At 38.9% G+C, this 21,774-nt stretch overlaps 3 protein-coding genes across 4 annotated transcripts; 2 read left to right on the forward strand and 1 right to left on the reverse strand.

The window, feature by feature from the left end:
- Window positions 1–244: 244 nt before the first annotated feature.
- On the forward strand, window positions 245–5,791 carry LOC121750804 (transcription initiation factor IIA large subunit-like). Of its 2 annotated transcripts, XM_042145416.1 has the most exons (11): window positions 246–554; window positions 758–934; window positions 1,039–1,281; window positions 1,509–1,560; window positions 2,112–2,170; window positions 3,436–3,540; window positions 3,995–4,072; window positions 4,864–4,927; window positions 5,041–5,201; window positions 5,319–5,402; window positions 5,509–5,791. In XM_042145416.1, exons 1-11 carry the CDS (start codon window positions 429–431, stop codon window positions 5,530–5,532), a joined length of 1,173 nt encoding a protein of 390 aa, XP_042001350.1. In that variant the 5' UTR covers window positions 246–428; the 3' UTR covers window positions 5,533–5,791. The 2 variants fall into 2 exon arrangements, with proteins under 2 accessions (XP_042001351.1, XP_042001350.1); XM_042145417.1 differs by lacking the exon at window positions 3,995–4,072 and having other exon boundaries at window positions 245–554.
- A 155-nt stretch (window positions 5,792–5,946) lies between these two features.
- LOC121751494 lies at window positions 5,947–7,378 on the reverse strand. Its single transcript, XM_042146242.1, has 2 exons — window positions 6,289–7,378; window positions 5,947–6,178 (listed from the first exon to the last, which is right to left on the reverse strand). Exons 1-2 carry the CDS (start codon window positions 7,355–7,357, stop codon window positions 6,135–6,137), a joined length of 1,113 nt encoding a protein of 370 aa, XP_042002176.1. The 5' UTR covers window positions 7,358–7,378; the 3' UTR covers window positions 5,947–6,134.
- A 1,329-nt stretch (window positions 7,379–8,707) lies between these two features.
- Window positions 8,708–13,020, forward strand: LOC121753119 (protein TOC75-3, chloroplastic-like). The gene is made up of 7 exons (XM_042148300.1): window positions 8,708–9,958; window positions 10,407–10,628; window positions 10,709–10,816; window positions 10,902–11,093; window positions 11,309–11,557; window positions 12,153–12,407; window positions 12,529–13,020. Exons 1-7 carry the CDS (start codon window positions 8,789–8,791, stop codon window positions 12,766–12,768), a joined length of 2,436 nt encoding a protein of 811 aa, XP_042004234.1. The 5' UTR covers window positions 8,708–8,788; the 3' UTR covers window positions 12,769–13,020.
- Window positions 13,021–21,774: the final 8,754 nt, after the last annotated feature.

Raw genomic sequence — 21,774 nt, forward strand, 5'->3', positions numbered from 1 at the left:
CATCTAAACTTATTTTTGGATGTTACATTTTACAATATTAATATTAATGTTATACAAAGCTTGAGATATGGAAAGATTTTGGAGAATAATATTAATATTATAGAAAGATACTATTGGAGAGTAATATTAATGTTATAGAAAGATTATATAGAAAAGATATAATATTATTAATTTGAGTACGTAATTTTACAATACATATTGCCACGTAGATTAGGAGATCACAAACGGATGCAAACCTATTTATATTCCCCGTTCTTGATTCCTGTGTTCTATTCCGCTTCTTCTCTCTCGTCTCTCTTCGCCGTTGGGCATCAATCCTTCTCCACACTCAAACAAAAAACCTAGTAATTTGTTGAATCAGAGCAGTATTATAGTTTTTCATTAGGTCTGTTGGCATCAAGAATCCAATTTACTACAGGAATTTTGCTATGATGGGGGGCTCGGCAACCAGTAACGTATACATCAATGTCATCGATGATGTTATCAGCAAGGTCCGCGACGAGTTCATCGAAAATGGTGGCCCTGGCGACGGCGTACTCGGTGAACTCCAAAGAGTAATAAATTTCCCCAAATTTAATATAATTGTCTGTTTCGTTCAATTCTAGGGTTTTGGGAATCATTGGTTCGACGCACTTTTGTGGCGTATCTGTACTGTTGTTTAACGTACGAGTGAGATTGATTATGGAGTGTTTGTGTTATGTAACTATTGGATCTGTAGTTGGATTAACCGTTGATGAGTTTAAGTTGGAATATACAGTTATGGGAGCTGAAGATGATGCATGCTGGAGCGATTACGGGTCCGATTGACAGGTCATCCACGCAAAGGGGGGCTGGTGGTGGTTCTATCGCACCTAATCCTGTACATGACCTCAATGTACCGTATGACGGCACTGAGGAGTATGAAACTCCTACTGCTGATTTACTCTTTCCTCCGGTGAGGTCTCAGTCTTTATGTCAATGCGGCCTAAAATTTGAAATTGAAAAAGTGGAGTGTTGAATTCTCTGTGATTGAATTTTTGGGTTTCTGGGGTTGTGCAGACTCCACTGCAAACTCCACTGCAGACACCACTGCCTGGAACTGCACAGACGCCACTGCCTGGAATGGCTCATACACCATTGCCTGGAGCAGCTCAGACTCCTCTTCCTGGAAATGATAGCAGTCCGTTCTATAATATTCCCACTGGCGGCACCCCAGTCACCCCTAGTGATTATGCATCACCCAATGAAAATGGTGGTGTTCCTAAAATCACAGGTGGACTAGGAAGACCTAGCCAATTCATGGTATCAGTACATCCTGGAATCTGTCTTTTGTTGGACTTCATTTTGTTATAATATTGAGTGGAGTATTTTGTTTCTGGAATCTCATTCACCATGTCATGTGGTATATGTACTAGTTTCTCACTCTGGCTTAGAATATGTTAATTGTAGGATGCTACGACAGTGAGTCTCTATATTCACTTTTTCTGTTTGCTGTATGGTAAAGCTGATATTTACATTCTAACATGCAGCCTCCGCAATCCCCTTGGTTAAATCAGAGGCCTCATCTTGATGTGAATGTCGGTGAGGACAATGTTAACCTCGTATATAAACAAGCTTTACTTAACAATAAATATATTGGAATGCAACATAAGGATTGTCATTTGTGTATAAAAATTGTTATCAATCTCGTATGGCGGCTTATGGCGGTTTGCCTAAAAACCGCCACAGGGATATGGCGTATTAGTATGGCGGATATGGCGGTCAAAAATTAAATAAATAAAATAATACTTATAAATATATAATTCAAAAATTAAAAAATATTAAAAATATAACATCTAAAACACTTTAAACAATTAATAAAGCATAATATACCACTCTAACCACCATGTTTCTTGCATAATGGTCTATTCCTAAATGCAGTACACACGCAATGTTGTCAAATGTCGGATATGGCGGTGCTATGGCAGCGACATGGTGCTATGGCGTTTCCACCACCGAACGCCATGCCATAGCGCCATGGCGCCGCCATATCAGCTATTTGATAACATTGAATTATAAATATGTATGCTGGTAGAAGGCATCTCTATAATTTATTGTTAATATGATTAAATATTTCTTTTGTCTTTTTGCAGCTTACACTGAAGGTCGGAAAGAGGGCGAGATGGGGGCGCCTCATCAGCCATCAACTCAGGTTGTCAATTGTCGTGTTTCAGTTTTATTAAGTTTCTTTGGAGAAGGACACTGCTGTTTATGCCTATCTCAAATTTAATTGGGTTTCTTATAGGCCGATTTCTGATTTTTAACTCTATAATTGTAAAGGCTAATTAGTTAGTGCTTATTAGCAGGTTAGATCTGCTTAAAATATTCGAAATCAATCAGAAAGAACCACTTTTTTCTTGATTCTGTTAGATGAAATGCAGAGAGATGGGAGTTATTTGTCTCTGCTGTAATGGGGATAAAGATTGTTGTTAATATCATGTTAACTTTGTGATCAAGTTGGTTCAGTGATTTTGTTGTCTTATGGTATTTAAATGTGTTAAATTGGGCAACGCATTTTATTTCCTATCTGGATAAAGGTCCAATTTCTTGAAGGGACCTTAACCCTGGAACATTTGACTTTGAGCTTCAGCTTGAGTCACTTGTTGAGGAAAATTTAGTTGTGATATATGAATATGGTTATTTCTAGTTTACTTGATTATTTTAGACTTTATTACTAACTTTAAGATTACTATGGTTAAAGTATTCAGATAATTGGAATTAACGATGTCACTATGCGCTCAAAGTTTTATTCTTGGCCTCAAAGGCCAAAGCTTGATTCTGTAGATTGGGGTTTTGCTTCCTTGCTCCACCATTCCTAGTGTCCTAGAAATTATCACTTTTAAAAATAATAAATAGCATTCTTCTAATTTCTTTTTGGTTTACTTTAGACTGAATTACTTTTAGCACTATACCATTCTGTTTAGTCATTTGACAAATTGAAATTCCTCAATTGATCTATTTTATCTTCCTACCAAGTAAATTTTGGCTATGGATTCTTTCATAATTTTTGGGGAAAAAAATTTCCATGCTAATTGAGTATATTGTTCATTTTTTTTATAGAAAAGAATTATTAAACAGCTTCTCAGCAATTTCTTCCAGTATATTTTTAATAAAAACTGAGAAAAGAACATAGTAGGAGTACGTAGTTACGGGTCTTATGTTAATTTCTGCCTAATTCACTTTTTGCGTCTGGAATATTTGAATTATTCTGTTGCAAACTTACAAATACTCTCATATTGTGCCTGATAAAAGCTGAACTTGTAAAAAATAACAAATTATAGAAGAATCATAATTTTTCTGTTTTTTGCTAAAGAAAAGAATGGCCAATACTTGTTTTTCTCTGCAGCATATTTCTTTTTATTAAATTTTGATTGCATTTTCAGTTGGTAAGAAACATAATTATGGACATAAATACAGGATTTCTTCTTAGCTAATGGAAAGCGAAAACGTGATGGTCCATATCATCCGGAATACATTTCACAACAAGATGGAGCGTCAGATAGTCTATCAGATGAATCAGAGGTATATTTTATATGTATACCTTGATTCGCTTTATTCCCATGAAAGACATAGACTTTTTTAAAATTTGATGAGCTTAGTTGATGGACTTCCATTGTGTAACAATTGTCTTAATAATTCAGTCTATTATCTGGTCTTGTCTCGTATGAGTACATAAGTTACATAAATTCCAGATATAGTGCAGAAAATTACAGACTGAGTAAAGACACCAGAATTTTCAGTTGCACAACATTTCTACCGCTCTTCATGTTTTTTTTGCTTATCCTTCTGCTCTGCTTGTTTTTATTCTGAAAATAATTGCCTTTGAGATTCTATTTAAAAGGCCATGTGAGGAAGCAGATCACCCTCTGGAAACTCAGATGGAGTTATTCTTCAACAATTTAGCCTATCAAATTTCTTTTTTTTTGTATATTTGTTTCTTTACTACCCTCAGTCTTTTTAAATTGAAATTTGGCAGATGAAGATATCTGCTAGGATTCCTCAGTTGGATGGCCCTGTGCCGAATCCATATGATGATGTGCTTTCTACACCCAATGTGAGTTTATCTTCTTGATATTTGGCAATATGAAAAATGAAACGTAGCAGCAGGAGGGGATGCATTTGTTGTCCTGATCATCGTTGGTGATTCCAAGTCAAAATGCTAATTTGATGCTGTATGATCCCTCTCAGTAGTCAGTAGCATTCTGTCAACTGTTATTTTAAGTTGTAACTGAAATTCTGGCCATGACTGTTTAATTTATAGTCTTGTAAGTGGTTAAAAAGCTAGATATTGATGTGTGGAGCCTGTCTTACTGTCATAAAAGGTTTAACTTTTGTGTGACAGTCATGCTATAAGTGTTCTACATGTTACTTACTTTGAAAAAAATATTAGATTCTTACTGCTGTTACCTCTATTGTTTTCACGTGTCAACAAATGAACAAAATAATACTAGTAATTTATTGAATGTTGTTGCTATGGCGGTAAATGTTTGTATTATGTAATTTGATAAAATAAATGCCTCTTTTTATGCTTTATAAGTTTGTTAAGTATGAATGTTATTTAGTTGTTTTACTCATGAACAATTTGACTGGTAAATTTCCCTCTTTTTCCCTCTTAGCACATCTTCTGTTTTTGCAAGGCATTTAATGATAAATCTTGATTTTGTATTTGCCTCTAGTACTTGAAAGTGATAATGCGTTATTATGCATCTGCATAATGCTCTTGTTAGATTAATTACCTCTTTGTTTTCTTCTAGCATTATGCTCTTGTTACTTCATATTGCTTTTCGACTATTGGATACAACGTAAATCCAAACTATCTTGGTTGCTTTATTCTTACCCTGACAGATATACAATTATCAAGGAGTTGTCAGGGAAGACTACAATATAGTGAACCCACCTTTGCCAAAAGGTATCATTGGTTAATAATTTTGACCTGCTTATCACATCTTGTTCATTATTATTCTGGTTCTTGTTTTTTTCTTTGTTGCTTTCCAATTCTGATATAGTAATCTGCACTTCTAGAGATGCTAGCAGCAACTCCTGCCCCTGTTCAAAATGACATTGGAGATGCCGACGATGATGATGAATCCTTGAATGAAGATGATGATGATGATGACCTGGATGATGAGGGTCAAGGAGCAGATGTAAACTCAGAACATTTGGTTCTAGCGAAATTTGACAAGGTGCTCTGATTTTTTCCCACCTGGTTGTTTTTCTTGGTTTTTCTTTGTCAGCACTATTCTTTCCGCCTTGTTTCTATACGGTAATGCTACTCTTACCAGGACCATTACTTATTTTAGGTGACTAGAACCAAAAGCAGGTGGAAATGCACATTGAAGGATGGGATCATGCGCATAAATAACAAGGATATTCTGTTCAACAAGGTAGGTTTTGTCTCATGCCGCCTTATTTCCCATTTGACTAGCATGCTCGGCAAAAACTCATTGTTGATAGTATATTATGTAATTGGCTTTTCTGTTTGTTTCACAGGCAAATGGGGAATTCGACTTCTGATATGTTGGTACTGCTGAATTCCAAAGGAAAGCTAGATACTTTATCCTCTCTCCCCTCTCGCTGGCCGCTCTAGTTGCAGGAAAACTTGAGAGTTTTAGATTGAGTTGTGATCCGCGGCGTGTACATACAGTGTTTTGGCACATCTACATTTTACTTGCATTCCCCTTTCCATAGTTTTGGTGTTTGTTGACAATACCAATATCATTTTTCTTATAACAATTTTGGCATTCCCCATTTTGAATATAGATTTCTGAAATTAGCCCATCTGTTATACAATGTCTTTGGCGCACTTTGAAATGAGATATCAATAATTGATGTAGCAAAATAATGTTGTACTCCCTTCGTCTCAACTAAGATGACACACTTTCTTTTTTAGTTTGTCCTAACCAAGATGACACTTCTATTTTTGGTAACCTTCTCTTTTCAATTAAATATTCAACTATCTTTCTCTCCATTTAATACTTACACTCACTCTTTCTCTTTCTAATTAGCTACATTAATCAATAACTCCTAAAACTTGGTGCTGACTAAGAAATGTGATTGAGTTCTGCTCTGCACACTCCAAGAGCAAACCATGCCATTTGCTGCATATGAATGAATCTTCAGTTGGTTTGGAGAATCCTTCCATTGTTTTCTTCCTCATAAACTGCAGCACCATCCAAATCAACGAGCAAGTTACAGATTTAGCTACTTTGAATTAATGTGAATTTCTTGAAGTATTTCAAATGATATTAATGAAGTGAAACAGTAGATCACCTTCATGAACATTGCTGGACACTGGGACAACAGGTGAGGAGCTGTTGGCACTGTTTGTGAAAACTTTGGTAGAACGAACATGGACTGAAGCAGCGCGGTTCAGTTGAGGACTTGCTTTAGTGATTGAAGGCCTTTCTGTGTGGATTGTGGCAATGCGGTTCAGTTGAGGATTTGCTGTAATGACTGAAGTGCCAAGAGCAACAGGAGATGCGTGTCTTCCTGCGCGGACCGAAGCAGTGCGTTTCAGCTGAACCTCTGTTGGACTGTTTGAAGCGTCGAGCGCAGCAACTGTTTCAACTTCCAAGGAGACAGGGGCATCGGCAATCAAGCCTGCAGATGGTTCTGTTGGGTGGTGGGAGGCCTCCTCCTGTCTGAAAAACGAAGAGACGGCCTCTTTCACCAAATCCACCATGCCCGTCTCCCCGTTGCTCTTCCTGGGACTAATGGCCTCTGTTATAGCCTGTGAGAGTGCTCTTTCGTCATCTCCAGGCTCCAGCTTGCTCAAGAAATACTCCTTCACGGAAACTCCTTTGTCGTATGTTTGAGGACTCCCGGTCGAGCCTTGCTTCACGTTTCCTGCATCTTCACTCACTAACTCCGCTTTCGCTTCCTGAGAAGGTTTTGCTCCCGGAGATGCAACAACAATGTTGGCTATCTTGCTAGCAATCTGCTGTGTTGCATCAGACACGACCGTGCAGGCCGGTCCCAGCTTGTCAGCGACAGCGTGGCTGGTGCTTGTGATCATGCTGGCACCAGTGTGGGTTGCGCCCGACACTGCAGCGTAGGCTGGGGCCAGTTTGTCCGCGACAGCGTGGGTAGTGTTTGAGATCGTGTTGGCGTTAATGTTGTGAGTTGCGTCCGACACTGCTGCATAGGCTGGAGCCAGTTTGTTGGCTACTGTTTGAGTGGTGCTGGTGTTTTTTTTGTTGTTGTTAGCAGAGAGTCCACATGCTGTAGCCAGTTTTTCAACTGCAGCACGTGTCTTGTCTGCGATGGGGTCCGGGCTCTTGGGTTGATTGGTTCCTAGCATTGCAGCTTCATGGTTCATGTTTGGCGCCCGATGACTCATGGAGACGACAGGCTCTGCCCTCGGGTGCTGCCTTGCCGTCTCCCTCAGACATTCGGGCGCTGCTTCTGACTCGTACACTGGATTCAGAAAGCAGACGGTGTCAGTTAAAAGTTGATGAAATCAAGATTCATTTAAAAAGAGTTGATTGTTTAGGTACTTGGAGCGCCAAGATACTCGGGATCATATTCATCTTCATGATCGCAGTCATCTTCCATCGTTGCCCCCCAAGAAGGGGTGATGTGGTCGTGGTCGTGGCTGTGGCTGTTTTTGCGGTTGAGGTCATGGCTCTGGCGTTGGCTGTAGTTATGGCTGAGGCTGTGGTTGAGGTTAAGGCTCTGGTCTCGGCTGTAGTTATGGCTGAGGCTTTGGTTGAGGCCATGACTATAGTTACGGCTGAGGTTGTGGTTGAGGCCATGGCTCTGGCTGCGGCTGTAGTTGTGGTTGAGGTCATGGCTCTGGCCGTGTTCGTGGCTGTGGTCGGGGTCTTGGAATTCAACGCCATTCCTGCGGCGGCTGCTGAGGCTGTGCCTCAACTTCTTGGCCGTGTCCCGGACCTTGGAGAGAACTGACTTTTTGCCGTCGGGGGAGGAGGCGCAGTTGCTGGGGCACACTTCGTGATCATGGCACGCTCTACCGCCGGGAGACAAATTTGATGACCAATAAGTCTCTTCAACTATATTCATATTTTTTTACATTATTATGAATTTATGATAGTCAAGGCTACACAAATGTAATAAGGCATTTTATTATTTTGGCGAGGGAAATAAATAAATACCTCTTAGGAGCTGGTCCCTGGCGGGGGAAGATTGAGATTGAGATTGAGATTGAGATTGAGGTGATGATTGAGGGCTGTTCTTCCTCCTCTCAAGTTGAGCCATTTTTATGTATTTTGTTTTCTTGAAATGTAATGAGGAATAATGGAGTAATATATATATAAGAAGGCGCAGCCAGCTATTCTCAAAGGCATGTTTTTAGGCTTGTTCAATGGACTATAATCTAAAACTAAATTCTGCCTTTGGCTTTTGTAATTTACAAATATGTGACTCCTTGTATTTTTACTTTATTTAGCAATTTGACTTTGTCCAAATTTCACAGCTAACGCATTTCAAAACTTGATTATGCTCAATGTTTAGTTGCTTAGCACAACAATAAAACGAATGTTTTTCATCCAACTTATTGGTTGAAGATTTAAGCCACCATGACAATGAAGCGGAGCTTATTTATAAGGCAAGGCATAGCTTAGCATATTATTATTAAATTTTAAGATATAGTCGTATTTTGACTAATAAATGATGAGATAGAAATGGATTTTGCGTTTATATTTATATAAAAGTTCCATTTTTAAACCCTCGGACTGCCTTCTTCTATTCTGACTTAATAGTTCTAACGCCTTCACCCACCGCTTCTGCCTTATCGAAACCGCGCCACCCAATGTCATTCTCCGCCGCGGCGCATCTCCTTCCCCTCTCTTCCTCCGCCGCCTCCCGTCGTCGGCGTACCAATGGCACCACAACCGCCGCCGTGTCCGGTCTCCACTCCCCTTCTTCCATTCCACAATGCAGTCTCCCATCTCCCTCCCCCTCCCAAAACCCTAAACCTCCGAAATCTCCGCCTTTTCCTTTGACCTCTATTCTCTCACCCAAATCCATAGCTGTCTCCGCCGCATCCTGCATTCTCTTTGGTATCGCCAACCCCATCTTATCCGGCGGCGATTCTGTATTCAATTTCGGCGGCGGTAATGGTGGGGCTGGCGGTGGCGGTGGGGGAGGAAATGGCGGAGGTGAAGGCGGTGGTTTCTGGAATTTTTTGTCACCTGCTGCTATCGCTAAAGACGATGATCCCCAACAGGATTGGGATTCACATGGTCTGCCTGCCAACATTGTTGTTCAGCTGAACAAGCTCAGTGGCTTCAAAAAGTACAAGGTCTCGGAGATCTTGTTCTTCGACCGCAGGCGCGGCTCCTCTGTTGGCACGGATGACTCCTTCTTTGAGATGGTCTCTCTTCGGCCTGGGGGCGTTTACACCAAGGCGCAGCTTCAGAAGGAGCTCGAGACGCTAGCCACCTGCGGAATGTTCGAAAAAGTCGATTTGGAGACGAAGACCAATCCGGATGGCTCAATTAACATAACCATTCCGTTCCTTGAATCGACATGGCAGTCTGCTGACAGATTCCGGTGCATCAATGTGGGACTTATGCCGCAGTCCAAGCCTATTGAGATGGATGCTGATATGACCGAGAAGGAGAGGCTCGAGTTCTACAGGAGCCAGGAGAAGGATTACAGGAGGAGGATCGATAGATCCCGGCCTTGCTTGCTGCCGATGTCTGTGCAGAGAGAGATTCTGCAGATGTTGAGGGATCAGGGCAAGGTTAGTGCGAGATTGTTGCAGAGGATTAGGGATAGGGTGCAACAGTGGTACCATGATAATGGATATGCTTGTGCTCAAGTTGTGAATTTTGGTAATTTGAATACTAAAGAGGTGGTTTGTGAAGTGGTGGAAGGTGACATTACGCAGCTGGTGATTCAGTTCCAAGATAAGCTTGGCAATGTCTGTGAGGGGAATACTCAGTTGCCTGTGATTAAAAGAGAGTTGCCAAAGCCGGTATGTTTCAATTACAATATCTCTACTCGATCGTGCCATATACCGAAATCTGAATAATTTACTGCTTTCTAGGTTACTGTGCTCACTGTTATTATGGAATGGGCTATTGGGATGATGTGTTTGCAATCTTATATGTACTTTATTTCTGTATTTGATTGTGTATGAACACTTTATCATAGTTTGGTACTTGAATTTGTTGGTTTTGTACTTCTATGAGGTAATTATTAGAAGTGTGTGTGTGCTCTTGATACTCTTTGCTGGCTCTAATTTAAATGTGGTGGAATAGTGTGATGACCCCGAGAATGGTCTGAATGGGTTTGATCAATCATGTCTGTTTCATGTGGTGTATGTATTTACGTTAAAGTGTGACATGTGGTGTATGTATATCTGAAAGCATTTGTAAGTGATGGGTTCCCTAGGATTCATACTGTCGCATTATTTATCACAGCTCCGCCAAGGACAAGTTTTCAATATTGAGGCTGGGAAGCAAGCACTAAGGAACATAAATTCCTTAGCCCTTTTCTCGAACATCGAGGTGAACCCTCGTCAAGATGAGAAGAATGAGGGAGGTATCATTGTTGAAGTCAAACTTAAGGAACTGGAACAGAAGTCCGCCGAAGTTAGTACTGAGTGGAGTATTGTCCCTGGTCGTGGGGGCCGTCCTACGCTGGTAAGTACTAAGTAGCTTACAAAACTAAATTATAATTAGTTGGTAATCATTGATTGCTAAGTGTTTTAGTGTCTGTTCAGGCTTCAGTGCAACCTGGAGGAACAGTTTCTTTTGAGCACCGAAACATTAATGGTTTGAATAGGTCACTTCTTGGTTCAGTGACCACCAGCAACTTCCTTAATCCCCAGGTGAGTAGTAACTTTGCTCTTCCGTGAGCTTTCTTTTAAAACGAAGTACCATCTCTCATATAACAATTTCAAATCTGTTTGACAGGATGATCTTGCTTTCAAGCTAGAGTATGTTCATCCTTATGTAGATGGTGTATACAATCCTCGCAACCGTACTTTCCGTGCTAGTTGCTTCAACAGTAGAAAGCTGAGTCCAGTCTTCACTGGGGGACCTGGAATAGAAGAAGTTCCCCCTATATGGGTTGACAGAGCTGGGTTGAAAGCCAACATTACGGAGGTATAGCTTGTCCTTGAGCGTGCTCGTTATATTTTTGCCCGGTCATTGGATTTAACTTAGTATAAAACCTGAATTTCTTTATGTAGCTAATTTTAATCGTCTAAAAAAGAGGGCATTTTGATCGATAAGATGCATTGTTGTGAGCTGAATGTTGAATGTTGATTATTATTCGGTACTGTGGATGTGGAGATGTAAACTTGATTTATTTCTTGTAGAACTTAACAAGGCAAAGCAAGTTTACTTATGGGCTTGTGATGGAGGAAATAACAACACGTGATGAAAGCAGTCACATTTCTTCAAATGGTCAAAGGGTGTTGCCAAGTGGTGGAGTTAGTGCAGATGGGCCCCCGACGACTCTCAGCGGCACTGGAATTGATCGTATGGCTTTTCTGCAGGCCAATATCACACGTGACAACACAAGATTCCTAAATGGGGCTATAGTTGGTGATAGAAATGTGTTTCTGGTGAGAATATTCAATTTGACAGTGCTCATTATTAAAGCATCATTATTTCTGAACAGAAAATTTATCACATTCTTAAAAGAAAACTAATCACATCTCAGACTTGGATTTGTTCTGAGGATTCCTTCTCATCTAGATGTCCTCAATTCTGATGGAATATTATTTTCACTGTGCATCTTTCAAGCTGCTAACCTTCGCAACGTTCCATGTTAATAGAGTCATTTTTCTATTTTGGGAGTTCCAAGTTAATTGAGTCATGTATATTTTTGGCAAAAAGTAATTCTCCCCCTTACTTTATTCTCTCTTCATCTCTCTTACTTTATTCTCTCTTACCTTTTTCACCATCTATTTAACACACTATTCTTAAACTCCATGTCGAAAAGAAATGCCTCTATTAACAAGGAACGGAGGGAGTATCTTGATCTTAACAACGTAGAAGTTGTATGTGGAATATGGATGCAATTTGAATCTTTTAATCAGAAGTTAACACCAGGAATTGTTGTTGATAGTGCTGTTTCATTGCATATCTTTGTGGCCGTCTCAATACATGCAGTAGAGGCTTCCACACTAACTTTCCCAAACTTTTGATGTTCTGCAGCTTGATCAAGGTCTTGGAATCGGTAGCAAGTTTCCATTCTTCAATCGCCATCAATTAACCCTCACCAAGTTTATCCAGTTGAAGAATGTAGAGGAAGGTGCTGGGAAGCCACCACCTCCTGTTTTAGTTCTCCATGCTCGTTATGGTGGTTGTGTAGGAGATCTTCCCAGTTACGATGCATTTACTTTGGGAGGGCCTTATTCTGTCCGTGGATATAACATGGGAGAGTTGGGAGCTGCAAGAAATATAGTCGAGGTATGATCACCCGGCTTGTTACTATAACATGCACTGGCATTATTAGAACTGTTTGTCTTGGGAGCTCCGATCTCCACTTACACAGCTGCACACTATCTAATGCTCGTTCTATTGTCTGCAGGTGGCTACTGAGCTCCGGATACCTGTGAGAAACACGCACGCCTACGTGTTTGCAGAGCATGGAAACGATCTCGGGAGCTCAAAGGATGTCAAAGGAAATCCGACAGAGGTATACAGGAGACGGGGCCAGGGATCCTCATATGGTGTTGGGGCAAAGTTAGGGCTAGTGAGAGTAGAGTATGCAGTCGATCAAAACTCTGGAAGCGGCGCTGTATTCTTCCGGTTTGGAGAGAGATTCTGAACCAGTTTTGCGCATGTCGTTCGACCAGATAAGGATTTGACATATTCTGACTCGACATTTAGTTGCTCTTTCATCGGTAATAAAGCGGCTATTGAACTATGGAATATGTTGCAGAATTTAGACTTAGTATCTATCTAGTTCATTAGCTGCCGACGGAGGAGATGGCTTTGTTTTTGTCCTTGTGTGTAATGTCACTTTCAATATTTTTGAATTCTTATATATATATATATATATAGGGTAGTGATCAAGAAATAACTAATCTTAAGTGTATAGCTAGAGAACAAATCTCAGCCACACATCTTAATGGAACAAATATTATTTATTTTAATTATATAAAATAGGCCAAGGGTATTTTGGAAATTACAATATGAAATTTAAATCTGCGTAGGTTTCCTTTCTTTCTCCTTCAAATCTGCGATCAAATATCCATTGATTTCCTTCCAAATCTGCGTAGGTGCAGCTGCTGGCGTAGCCGCAATGCTCGCCTTGCTTCCGCGATCGCGGGGGGTGGAATTCGTGCGTGGAGAGCATGACGGCGGGGTGGCGATCGCGGCGTGGCCTATGCATTCCGACCAGCCGAGCAACGCCGCGCTGGTTGCAGATGTTTTGAAGACGGAGATTGTGGTGAGGGAGTGGAAGGATAGGGCGGGAGTAGTGAAGGCGTCGTTGATTGAGAGTGTCGTGAGGAGATTCATGGCGTCGGAAGAAGGGTGTCGGATTAAGGAGACGGCGGAGAAGCTGGGCGCCGCCGTGAGGGAGGCGACGGAGGCGGGCGGCGTTTCGAGGATTGAGTTGGATTCGTTCATTGCTCATGTCATTAGATAGGATGCATGCCCCATTAAATGTCTAAGTAAAATCAGAACAAGAGTGATGTGTTTTGTAAACAAGAGTGAAGTAAAATCATAATAAGAGTGATGTGTTCTGTGAACAAGAGTGAAGTGTTTTGTGAACAAGAGTGAAGTAAAATCATAATAAGAGTGATGCGTTTTGTAAACAAGAGTGAAGTAAAATCATGGTAAGAGTGATGTGTTTTGTAAACAAGAGTGAAGTAAAATCATGCTAAGAGTGATGCGTTTTGTAAACAAGAGTGATGTGTTTTGTAAACAAGAGTGAAGTAAAATCATAATAAGAGTAATGTGTTCTGTGAACAAGAGTGAAGTGTTTTGTGAACAAGAGTGAAGTAAAATCATAATAAGAGTGATGCGTTTTGTAAACAAGAGTGAAGTAAAATCATGGTAAGAGTGATGCGTTTTGTGAACAAGAGTGAAGCGTTTTCTGAACAAGAGTGAAGTAAAATCAGAATAAGAGTGATGTGTTTTGTGAACAAGAGTGAAGTAAAATCAGAATAAGAGTGATGTGTTTTGTGAACAAGAGTGAAGTGTTTTCTGAACAAAAGTGAAGTGTTTTGTGAACAAGAGTGAAGTAAAATCAGAATAAGAGTGGTGTGTTTTGTGAACAAGAGTGAAGTATTTTCTGAACAAGAGTGAAGTGTTTTGTGAACAAGAGTGAAGTAAAATCAGAATAAGAGTGATGTGTTTTGTGAACAAGAGTGAAGTAAAATCAGAATAAGAGTGATGTGTTTTGTGAACAAGAGTGAAGTAAAATCAGAATAAGAGTGATGTGTTTTGTGAACAAGGGTGAAGTAAAATCAGAATAAGAATGATGTGTTTTGTGAACAAGAGTGAAGCGTTTTCTAAACAAGAGTGAAGTAAAATCAGATTGATCAAACACCTTCTAGCATCAGCATTTACAAATTTCTCTCTGATCAAATAAATAATTAAGAATGAAAATTTAGCCGAATTAGAAGAGGATGAACTTCAATTACTATTATTACAAGAATTTCCGTAGCTCAATTCGCTGTATTTATAGCTGAAACCGATCGCCGCCTTTGCTCGGGCAAATTCTAGCTTTGATGAACAGAGCTCCGAATTCTTCAATAATTCTTGAATTCACATACAACATTCAGCAACCTAAGAGTAATTAAACTCAATTTCGAGCCGGAATTCCCATACCGGATGATGATTCCGGCGAGCAGCGACTTGTCGATCACCGTCTTCAGCTTCACATTCTTCGGCCCGGTCAGCTTCTGCGCGCGCTTCGCGATCTCCGCCAGATGCTGCGGCTCCAGCTCCACCACCGACGCCACTGTCGCCACCTCCGTCTCCGACAGCCGGTTCGCGATCAGCTCGAACTCCGCCGTGATCTCCTTGATCAGATCCACTCGCTTCATGTCCGTGAAGTTAACCTTCAAATGAAGTAAAAATTTACATAATCTAATTTTTTGTGCAATGACAATAATACCCCTGACTTGTTATTATGGAGAAAATTTGTGATTGAGGGAGCTAATATCTCATTAAATTCGAAAATTAATATTAGCCCTTGATTTTTTTGATCTTGTGGCTATTATTTGTTCTCTAGTTATATGGTTAAGAGGTGTTTGCCATAGATCACTATATATATATATATATATATATATATATATATATATATATATATATATATATATATATATATATATATATATATATATATATATATATATATAGGATAGTGATCAATGTATAACTAATCTTAAGTGTATAACTAGAGAACAAATCTCAGCCACACATCTTAATACTCCAAATTAATCTTATGGATTAAATAATCTTGCAGATTTTTTTAAAAAATAATAGCCCAAGGGCATTTTCGGAATACAATATATCAACGAGAATTCAGCGCAATATATCAACGTGAATTCAACGCTGATTTCTCCCAAATTCAAAGCGCGATTTCATACAAATTTTGTATTTCACGGCGAATCAGGCAATTCTGGAGGCTTTCGCCGGCTCGAATCGTTTTCATGTGATCAATTTCAGCTTGAGGCAGGGGATGCAGTGGTCGGCGCTGATGCCTGCCTCTCACGGCTGCCTCCCCATCTATAGCCCCTCCTCCGGCGCCGGAGGGAGAGTGTTAAGGTCTTATTCCTTAACAGAGATCGGCGGCGGGTTGGCTCGGCGATCAGAGACTCTCCCGGCGTCCCGCAGCAGGATCGGCGGCAGTTTCTAGTTGAGGCTGTGCGCGACTAGTTTAATATCTATATATCTATATATATTTTTTTATATATTTTTTTAAATGTTAGTTTTGATTTGGTAGTGGGAATTCTTTTGTGAATACAATTGGGATTGAATGGTGGTGGTATTGATTCTTTAGTTCGCTGAATTAGAAAGTGATGAAATGTTCAAGAGCCCTCATGCTGCAGAAGACAGTTGTGAATCTGTCTCAGACGAGGAGTAGAAATATGTAATGGAAAATGTTTGAGCTTTGGAGATTGAGTATTTTGGAAATTTTGGAAGATCTTAAAATTGGGATAACTCTATAAAATATGGATAAATTCCCACATCATAGCATGATTTTACTTCACTCTTGTTTTCAAAACACATCACTCTTAGAATGATTTTAGTTCACTTCTGTTTACAAAACACATCACTCTTATTACGATTTTACTTCACTGTTATTTACAAAACACATCACTCTTATTATGATTTTACTTCACTCTTGTTTACAAAACACATCACTCTTATTACGATTTTACTTCACTGTTGTTTACAAAACACATCACTCTTATTATGATTTTACTTCACTCTTGTTCACAAAACACATCACTCTTATTATGATTTTACTTCACTCTTGTTCACAAAACACATCACTCTTATTATGATTTTACTTCACTCTTGTTCACAAAACACATCACTCTTATTATGATTTTACTTCACTCTTGTTCACAAAACACATCACTCTTATTACGATTTTACTTCACTGTTATTTACAAAACACATCACTCTTATTAGGATTTTACTTCACTGTTGTTTACAAAACACATCACTCTTATTACGATTTTACTTCACTGTTGTTTACAAAACACATCACTCTTATTATGATTTTACTTCACTCTTGTTCACAAAACACATCACTCTTACTCAGATTTTACTTCACTCTTGTTTACAAAACACTTCACTCTTAGCGTGATTTTACTTCACTCTTGTTTACAAAACACTTCACTCTTAGCATGATTTTACTTCACTGTTGTTTAAAAAACACATCACTCTTAGCATGATTTTACTTCACTCTTGTTTACAAAACACTTCACTCTTAGCATGATTTTACTTCACTCTTGTATACAAAACACTTCACTCTTATCATGATTTTACTTCACTCTTATTTACAAAACACTTCACTCTTAGCGTGATTTTACTTCACTCTTGTTTACAAAACACGAGTCACTAAATTAATTTCATCAAGAAACTAAAATTAAAAATACCTTCTCTATAATTAATTCCATTTCCCCCACCAGATTTACATCTTTTTGCTTTAAATCTTCAAACTAACAAAAATAAAAAAAATCAAAACCAGGGTAGATGAAAAGTGAGCTTCAATTCCCTCTATATTTAAATCCTTTTACACTGCATTCTACAGCAGCTTAAAATAGCTATGGCAAAGAATTTGAAGCTCAGACCACTCTGCAGTCCTGCCGCTCCAAACATCCTTCTTATCTCCCAACAGATCATATCCCTTCACTCTCACACCCCTCCGAATTCCCCCAACCTCACGCCGCCAACCACCCGCCGCAATTCAATTGCCAAAATGAAAAAAATGGCACGCCGTCGCCGAAATCCCCACGGTAGGGCTTCTTCTCCGCCGCCTACTTCCGCTTGCTCGGATTCTCGGAGCTCAACGAAGAACGCGGGTTCGTTCTCAAAGAATTGAATTTGTGAATTTGCCAATGATGTAATTTTGGCTGCAATGACAATTATACCCTGCCTTGTTATTGTGGAGTAAAATCATGCTAAGAGTGAGGTGTTTTATAAACAAGAGTGAAGTAAAATCATGCTAAGAGTGACGTGTTTTGTAAACAAGAGTGAAGTAAACCGTGCTAAGAGTGACGTGTTTTGTAAACAAGAGTGAAGTAAAATCATGCTAAGAGTGAGGTGTTTTGTAAACAAGAGTGAAGTAAGATCATTCTAAGAGTGATGTGTTTTGTAAACACGAGTGAAGTAAGATCATGCTAAGAGTGACGTGTTTTGTAAACAAGAGTGAAGTAAAATCATGCTAAGAGTGACGTGTTTTGTAAACAAAAGTGAAGTAAAATAAGAGTGACGTGTTTTGTAAACAAGAGTGAAGTAAAATCATGCTAAGAGTGATGTGTTTTGTAAACAAGAGTGAAGTAAAATCATGCTAATAGTGAAGTAAAAACTTTATTTAAAAATTGGACAGTTTTATAAGGTACGAAAATGAGATACAATTACAAAGTTCTATTTTTTGCAGATTTCGTAGGAAATGAAACAAAGTCGTTTAATATTCACTTTCAAATCTTGATAACTCCAATTTAAACAAATTTTATACTAGTAATTAAAATACCATAATATTTTTAGCGTGAGGAATATGTCTGAATCTAGAACATAAATACTAATCTCGTAACAGAAATTAATTTAACTTCACATATATCCATAAACTGAATCAAATCAATAACAGATAGATAGAGGAGAATCGTGAGATGGGTTGCTTCACTTGTTTCGATGGCGGAAGCAAGCAGCGCTGAAGCGAAGAGAAGGGCTGAAGAAAAATTCTCTAAACGAGAAAGATTATGTTTTACAAGCTTTGTTTGTTAAATGACTATTTTACCCCGCCTACTTATATTGTGAAGTAATTTTCTGGATCAATTTTGAAATCCTAAGCTGATTTTTCAACCCTTGATTTTCTTGATCTTGTGGCTATGATTTGTTCTCTAGTTATATGGTTAAGGGGTATTTGCCATAGATCACTACCATATATATATATATATATATATATATATATATATATATATATATAGGGGTGCGTTATTCTTCTATTCATCCCTTAGATTCTTTATTCTTCTTAATATGGGCCGTTAGATCTCATTCATCAACGGTTCAGATGATCTGCATTATTACACTATAATGATGCATTATTAGTCGGTGTGCATTATTCAACTGAAAATCTGCATTATTACGCTATAATTGTGCATTATTAGTCGGTGTGCATTATTCAATTGAAAATCTGCATTATTAAATGACACGTGACATCAATCTAACCGTCGGATGACAAAATCGTGGGGCTGAGATCAAGAAGGAAAAAGGAAGAAATATGCAAAAAGGAAATGAATACATCCCTATATATATATATATATATATATATATATATATATATATATATATAGGGGAGCATTATTCTCCTTTTCAATCAAAACATCCTTTCTTCTTCTCATTCGTAGGCGTTAGATCTACTAAACCAACGGTCCAGATTGACAATTCCAATGTGTATCCGTTCCAGATTGACAATTCCAATGTGTATCCGTGTTGCATTATGGTACCTGTGTGTGTGCATTATAAGGCTAAAATAGTAATTGTACAATATTAAAACCGCCAGAATTTGGAAAGGCCGTAATTATCGACATTCGAAACTTCCAACTCTTCATTCTCGTCATTAAACGCTGAACACCAAATCTGCCAACTCTCCACTCTCTCCACTATCGCCGCTCCCCAAACCCTAGATCTGTGAAAAAATTGCAACGCTTTAGAGTAATCCACCGCAAGTGTCCACAATTTCATCCCAGATCCGTCGTCGTTCGTAACAACGAAACCCTACCGGCATCAGGGTACGTTTCTGTGCTTTATTTATTGAGTTTGTGCGATACCTATACCGTGAAGCAGCGACAAATGTGGCAGGACAATAAATTCTCACCGGAATTTATAGATGTGGGTCTAAAAGCATGAATTTTGATGGCCGGGTGTGTTATATAGTCTGTGTTGACATTGCTCTGTATCCGAATGGGTTTCATTTAATCTGGTTGTTTGTTTTTTAATTTTGATTTCGTTGTTGCCAGACAGATAGAATATGCCTAAGCGAGGACGTCCACGCTCACAACCATCCCAAGTTGCAGGTAAATTTGCGGCTCTGCTTTTGGAATTCAATATCTTATAGGTCGATTTTGTGGTACGATTGTTCCATGTTTGCTTAATGCAGTATGTCTATATGTAAGTGTCATTATGTGCATTATATGATGCATTATGTAGGCTGTGCTGATTATAACTGACTAGATTCAGACAATATTATACTTATGAATTAACTATGTTGTTCTACGCATTATGTAACATAATATTTGCATTATGCTGTTGATATTATGTAGTAATATGGGGACTGATTCTGTGGTTTAAGCAACTCTGTCAAAGTTTACATATTGGTATTGTGTGGTGTGGGAGGTGCATTATGATTCCGTAACAATGCATTTGGTGGAGTGTATGACTGAGCATGAGTTGCAGACTTGATATGGTATACTAGTCTTCGTGTGTATTACATGTGCATTTGTGGGTGTACACAACGCATTGTGTGGTGTTTATGGTTAAGCCTTACACTTATGCACAATTATGTGTATGCATTATTTATTGTGGTCTATGCAGTATGTTACTTGATATCTGCATTATCTGCTTTGGCAAACGCATTATAGGTAGTATTTTTGCAAGATATGTTGTACCTGAACGGGTACTGATTCTGTGGTGTAAGCAACTATGTCAAAGTTTACATATTGTTATTGTTTGGTGTGGGAGGTGCATTATGAATCCGTGTTTATGCATTTGGTGTAGTGTGTGGCTGACCTTGAGTTTTAGTGTTGATATGGTATACTAGTCTTTGTGTGTATTACATGTGCATTATTGGGTGAACTCAATGCATTATGTATATATGTAAGTGGCATTATGTGGCATAACTTATGCATTATTTAGGGTGGTTTTTTGTTAAGCACTACACTTAGGCACAATTAATTTTGTGCATTATCTATTGTGGACCGAGCATTATGTTTCATGATATCTGCATTATTCTGGGTATAATATGTATTAATACGTGTTGTGACTCTGTCAAAGTGTGCATATGGTTATGTTATGGATTAGTTATTTTGGAATGTGCATTATATATCATATATTGTGCATTATGATGTCTTTAGCAGGCATAAATATGTTAAGTGGCTTAGATGTTTAAGAAACTCAGACAAGCTTCAATATGGTTACTCCTGCGTTTGGGTAGTGCATTATGAAGCTGTGATGTATTGTTGACATTGGTTACTAGTTATTTGGTGTAATACATATGCATTTTTCGGTGTACAAAATGCATTATGTCGTATTATAGTTGCATTATGTCGAATACATTTTGCATTATAAAAGAGTATAATGAGGAGAATAGGAAGCACAACAGAGGTGTTGATTGTATTTGTTAATTGACTCACATTACAAACAAAGATCCAGGTTGTTGATTAAATGGATAAATATGTTATACAAGATATTTTAATGTGTTCTTCATTACATAGTTATTCTTCCCCATCTGGGGTGAACGACATCAGTACGTGGTCTGTTTTGATGTCACGGATGGAAATATGAATATAATAGACCACAGCCTTGCTGAATCTCATGCAACGTTCGGCGACAAGTATGGACACATACCCTCTCTGCTGGTACGTAATGCGCTTAATCGGTGTTGATGTATATTAGCACAAAAAAATTCAATAATGCTAATGCACAAGACAATTTCTATTTGTTGCAGAGGAAGTTCGTGGGTGCTGCACTGGACAAATGCAAAGAAACAAAAATGGCCGATCTCGTACGAAGCTGCACTACTAATGTGGTCTCAATGCCGTGGAGGAACAACGTGGTCACAATGGAGAATGGTGTGTACGTAATGCGCCACATGGAAACGTACTTTGGGGAGAAAGAAAAGGATTGGGATTGCGGGCTGAGTGCAAAAGGAACAAAAGGCTTAGAGATGTGTAGAATCAAGATTGCACGGACGCTCCTTACCTGTGCGCACAACACCCGAGGTTCTGCAAACCAAAATAAAGCGACAAAGTATTGGAGAGAGAGACCTGCAAAGTTCAATTTCGAGAGGTGGGTTGAAAATTATGGTCTGTAGCGAGTGATGGTTTTGCATATAGGTTGATGGGGTTAACGAAATCCTTGACTTTGT

The sequence above is a fragment of the Salvia splendens genome, chromosome 10 (assembly GCF_004379255.2).
Source record: "Salvia splendens isolate huo1 chromosome 10, SspV2, whole genome shotgun sequence".
Taxonomy (NCBI): Eukaryota; Viridiplantae; Streptophyta; class Magnoliopsida; order Lamiales; family Lamiaceae; genus Salvia; species Salvia splendens.